General features: G+C 35.9%; 1 protein-coding gene across 1 annotated transcript in view; it reads right to left on the minus strand.

The window, feature by feature from the left end:
* Nucleotides 1-6,025, minus strand: part of MYOZ2 (myozenin 2) — a 52,810-nt gene that overhangs the window by 34,411 nt on the left and 12,374 nt on the right. Inside the window, exon 3 of the mRNA XM_011952709.1 lies at nucleotides 1,677-1,846. Coding sequence (XP_011808099.1) covers nucleotides 1,677-1,846 — 170 coding nt within the window. The remainder of the gene's footprint in view (nucleotides 1-1,676; nucleotides 1,847-6,025) is intronic.

A 6,025-nucleotide genomic window follows, 5' to 3' on the forward strand; every position in this document is an offset into this window, starting at 1 on the left:
TCTCCTGACCTCGTGATCCGCCCACCTCGGCCTCCCAAAGTGCTGGGATTACAGGCATGAGCCACCGCGCCCGGCCAAGACATGTTCTTATATATATTACGTGTAACCAGCACACATTCGACCACAGGTATATAAAATTATAGTCAATAATTTGAAATACTGGTGGTAAGATAATATGTTGTGTTCACAGGGACATTTTAAATCTTATTGTACCTTTCTTCAGAATTGTAGTTAAAGCATTATTCCTAGAGATGTAAGTGGAAGTTATAAAAACTGACATTATTCGTTTATTCAAATGTCTAAACTTGCAGATGACTTTTCAAAGACTTCCTTAAGCCACCTTATTTTGTACTACTCCATAGAGTCTTCTCTATTGTCGTTATTGAAAGAATATGATTACATAGACTCCAGCAGATGGGATAGGGATTATTTTTGACTCATACTTACAAGATGTTTTTGATAAGAGGATACTGGGAATACTTATAGGGTACACTGACTTCAACTAAAAAATCATTTCTCACAAGTGTAAATACTATAGTTGAGTAAGATTTGATGGCTAACTGAATTCACGACTAAAACTAGATTTAATCAATGGATGGCTGAAGAATGTTCACAAATATGAAAATAAATTTGTTAAATGTCCTCTCAACATTTTCTGTTAACAAAAAACATAACAAGGAAAATAGAAATATGGGAAACAAAATTTTGGTGTTTGTGGATGTAGATATTAGTTTCTACAATGTGTTTTAGTAATTATGGTAAAATAAATCAGGGAAATTAGTCTGTTTGCTGTGAAGAAGTGAGCTGTCCGTTTAAAACAACTTATTAGTGATGGGAGCTGGTAAGTTTTCAGGCTTAAATTTGTAAGTAAATCTTTAATAGCTCTAGGAAGAAACTCTCAGTAAATAAAACATATTTGTTGAAGTCATCACGATCTTTTCAAATTTAAGACAATTGCACTGTTCCGTTTTGATTCTTCACACCAGCCATTTGAATTTTAAAGCCATCTTCCCAAAGCTGGTTGCCTTTCTACTATCAACTTTTTCCTCTACAATCTTTTTAAATGACAGTTTAAGTGAATATAATATTAACACAATAAAGTAAAATGTATTTTAATTTTTGTTTACTAGCTTTGAGTTGAGGAAATCTCTGTCCAAAGAGTTATATCCAAACTAGTTTTTGTCGTTAGTGAGTACCAGACTTCCCTACACAATGTGGAATAAATGCTTTGAAAGGACGTTGAATGTGTCTGTAGTTCCCAGGCATGTTTCAGTGCCAAGATTTACTCAGTGAATAAAATGCTTATCCTCGCTTGTGGAGCGCTATGTGCTTTGGAAGTGTTTCCATCTCAAACATGTAACTGGTTGTGATAAGACCATGGAAACTTTTAGTACCACTTCTCTCCATTCCCTCTCCCTCCTCTTAGTGGAACAGACAAGTTCCTCAGTGCCAAATCTACAAGCTTACAATGTCCCTATTGAACTAAAAGCATATTCATATCATACATAATATTTCTTTTGTTTACCCACCTAAACTATTCATTATGATAAAAAAAAAGCCTAACAGAATAAATTGAAAGAAGATATATAGAATATTTTCTTGAGAAACTAGTCATACATACAAATTTAGAAATACTGCTCATTCATTTGGGTACCACATGTTCAAGTTATACCTACATTAATTTGTGCTCTAGATTCATACTGGAAATTTTCAAATGTGTATTTGTCAGATCTTCTTTGACGCATCTTAAATAGCCTGGCACCGCGGTTACTGAGATGGGATAATTCTTCCAACATGATGTCTCTGGGGATGCTGACCTTTTTGCCCAGGTCCATGCCATCAACATCTGTAAAACAATATTCATATGAGTAAAAATCCCAAAGTAAGCATTTTCAATGCTATTCTAAATTTCTTAATTCTAAAATTCCACCACTTTCTAATTGCATGATCGTAAGTATGTTACTTATTTTCTCTAAACCTCAGTTCCTTCATCTCTAAAGTGGAGCTAATAATACGAATACCTGTTGCAAAGCATTAATATGAGAATGAAATAAAAATGCTTCGTGTAAAGCATGTAGCCTGGTACCTGGCACATAGTGTGAATAAAAGTTAGCTGTAATTACAACTAGTACAATTTAGTCTTTCCGTATAGAATGAGCTTTCAAATACCATGGCTTCATAGTTATATTCATAAACTCTGTTTTGCTCCCCACATTTTTATGTGTCAGCTTTAGCTATCCCCCTACTGAAATGCCTGCCCACCCACTCCACCCCACCCCATTTCCCAGACTCGGTCAAAATACTATTTGTTCTGCATCTAGCACTGACTAGCCTCCATAAAGTAGGCAGATGATAAGTATTGAGTGAACTTTTCCCCCAATACAGCTCACATGCCATTTATATTAATTTCTTACCTAAAATTTTTATTCATAATTACTCATTCATTCTCTATATTCCCATAACACTGAATCGCATATATTTGATTTTGCTTTATTTGTTTTATGGTTTGCATTTTCTTTAGGTTTTACTCTCTGTGTCTCCCATACCTTAAATATGCCAGACATTCAGTAAATGAGTGTTATTTTCTATTTCTATTACTAAACAGTTTTCCCAAAATCCAAAAGAGATACACGCTTCCACTTGCTTCTGTAATCACTAATATATTTCTGTAATATCCACACAGTCTTTTTGTCACTGTTGACTACCATTAAGTGCATAGGAAGAAAAATTGGGCCATTAGGAAAATAAATAATTATTTTGATTGAGGCAACATTCTTTGATGATATGAAATATTAACCATAACAATTAAGCTTTTGGGAATGTTTAGAATAAAACAACAGAACTACTTGTGTAATTTTCTCCTCACTTTTCTTTTGAAAGAAAAATTAGTTTACCTGTTTTGTTTTTTCATGGAGAGGAGTCCACTAATTATAAAAGTCACAATATCAAGATTTTTGCTTCTGGGAAGATGAAGTAGATATATTTTTTCTTATAAAACTATTAAGTACAATCTCACATGTTGAACATTATAAATAAATAAATAAATAACTCTGAAAGTGTAAAGAAATAGGCAGACAAGCTAGGGACCCCAGGACCCAAGGAACAACATGGTGGTTGATACTCTGGGTTTTCTTTTAGCCCCTAAATCTCAGACTTGAAGCTGAAGATGATGGCAACCCAAAAACACCAAGAGGTGACAAACAAAGCACCAATGAAAGGCTGTTCTCTCCAGCTAAAGGACCAGGAAAGGAGCTGCCTTTGCAAGACAGAAAATGTTTAGACAATGGCCATGCTACTTTAGCCAAGCACCACAGAAAACACTTTGACCTCACTCTCACCCACGTTAAGATCTTGTGGGGAGCCTAGAATTTCACCCTGTGAGGCTGTAACAAGTTTCTCCAATACTCCCACTAGGGTGGTGTCAGAGAGACCGAGTGGGAAGTTGGGACTTTCATTCCTGTTGGCCAGTAACTACCTCCTTGTCTCCGCAGTCTTAGTGAAGACTATGTGGGAGTCTGAACTCCTGTCCTCTTCTAGCAATAACAAAGAGGCTCCCCTCAAGTTTCAGTGGAGCCAAATAGGGAACCCAGACTTCTACATTCACTTGGCAGCAATGAGTTGGCACTCCCCTTTCTCTGCTGGAGCAGTGTCAGATAAGAACAGATGAAAAAGAAGGTTTATTTAAAGAGCAAGCGTCTCAGAACATAATGTGAAAATGTCCAGGCTTAAATTTGAAAATCACTTATCATACAAGCAACTAGAAAAATCTCAAACTGAATGAAAAAAAAAAAGCAAAAAAACAGTCAAATGCTAACACTGGGATGCCTGAGATACCAAAACTATCTGACAAAGATTTTAAAGTACCCAAAATTTAAAACAATGCTTCAGAAAGCAGTTGGGAAACCAATTGAAACAAATTCTTTAAATGGAAAGGTTTTTTTGCCAATGACTCCATCAGCAGCAGAAAAAAAAAAAAAAAAAAAAAACTCAGTCAACAAATAAAAGATGTAAAGAACCAAATAAAAATTTTAGAACTGAAAATATAATAACCTGAGTAAAAAGCTCAGTGAATGGGCTCAACAGTAAAATAGAGGGTGCAAATGAGAAAAATCACTTAGCTGTTTGAATAATAGAAGTTTCCCAATAAGACCAACACAGAGAAAAACAGACTTGAAAACAAATGAACGAGGTATTCTTAGGGATTCATGGGACTCTAATAAAAGATATAGCATTCATGTCATTGAAATTCCAGGAGAGGAAAAATAAGGGGAGGCTAGAAAAGTACTTAAAGAAATCATGGCTGAAAAATGTCCTAAAGTTGACAGGAGATATAAACATACAGATTCAAGAAGCTAAGAGAACCCTAAACATAATAAACACATATAACTCACAACAAGACTTATAATTAAGCTTCTGAAAACTAAAGACAAAGAAAAAATATTGAAAGCCACCAGAGGAAAACAACTTACTTATAAGGGGAAAATAACTAAAATAATAGTGGATTTCTCATCAGAAATCATGGAGGCCAAAAGGAAGTTGTACCATATTTTTCTAGGTACAACCCAGAATCCCATACTCAGTGAAAAATATCCTACAAGAAATAAAGGGGAACTTGAGACATTCTCAGATGAAGGAAAACTGACAGAAGTTGTTGCCTGAAAGCCTACCCTAAAAGAATGGCTAAATGAAGTTGTTTTTAAAAACAGAAAGGAAACAATAAAAGAAGGAAGCCTGGAACATCAGAAATAAAGAAGGTATATAGTAAGCAGAAATATAGGTATATACAACAGGCTTTCCTTCTCCTCTTGAGCTTTCTAAATTATATTTTATTGTGGAAGCCAAAATTATAACACTGATTGATGTAAATGTATGTAGAAGAAATACTTAAAACCATTATTTTATAAACAGGAGAGAATAAAAAGACATCAAAGTAGATTTTTTTTTTTAAAACAAAGTCTTACTCTGTCACCCAGGGTAGAGTGCAATGACCTGATCTCGACTCACTGCAACCTTCGCCTCCCAGGTTCGATTGATTCTCCTACCTCAACCTCCCGAGTAGATGGAATTACAGGTGCCTGCCACCACCACGCCCAGCTAATTTTTGTATTTTTAGTAGAGACGGGGTTTCTCTATGTTGGCCAGGCTGATCTCGAACTCCTGACCTCAAGTGATCCGCCCACCTCCGTCTCCCAAAGTGCTGGGATTACAGGCATGAGCCACCGTGCCTGGTCAAAAGTAGATAAATTTTCTGTACTTCACTTGCACTAGTAAAATGACAACATCAGTAGACTGTGATAAGTTATGCATATATAATGCAATACTTAGAGCAACTCCTGAAAGCTATATGAGCAGATACATTTGAAAACTCTATACCGTGGCTCATGCCTGTAATCCCAGCACTTTGGGAGGCCGAGGCAGGCGGATCACGGGGTCAGGAGATCGAGACCATTCTGGTTAACAGATGAAATACTGTCTCTACTAAAAAATACAAAAAATTAGCCAGGCGTGGTGGTGGGCACCTGTAGTCCCAGCTACTCGGAAGGCTGAGGCAGGAGAATGGTGTGAACCTGGGAGGCAGAGCTTGCAGTGAGCTGAGATCCCGCCACTGCACTCCAGCCTGGGTGACGAAGCAAGACTCTGTCTCAGAAAAAAGTAAAAATTACATACTTAAGATCTAATACATTAATAAATTAAATATAAATAAATCTAAATACATCAATTGATGTCATATTGGATTAAAAGTGAACCAACTATGGTTTGTTGAACTATGCTGCCTACATGAAACTCACTGCCTATAATAACATCATAAGCAAGTGAAAGTTACGGAATGGAAAAATAGGTATCAAGCAACATCAACCAAATATTATCTGATATTAATATCAGATAAAATCAGAGCAACAAAATTTACCAGAGACAGAGAAGGGCATTATATAATGATTAAAGTGCGAATCCACAAAGATTACCTAGAAATCCCAAACGTATATGCACCAAAAACAGAGCTACACAATATTTAAAGTAAAAAATG

This window comes from Colobus angolensis, unplaced genomic scaffold, assembly GCF_000951035.1.
Source record: "Colobus angolensis palliatus isolate OR3802 unplaced genomic scaffold, Cang.pa_1.0 Scaffold345, whole genome shotgun sequence".
In the NCBI taxonomy this organism is placed as follows: domain Eukaryota; kingdom Metazoa; phylum Chordata; class Mammalia; order Primates; family Cercopithecidae; genus Colobus; species Colobus angolensis.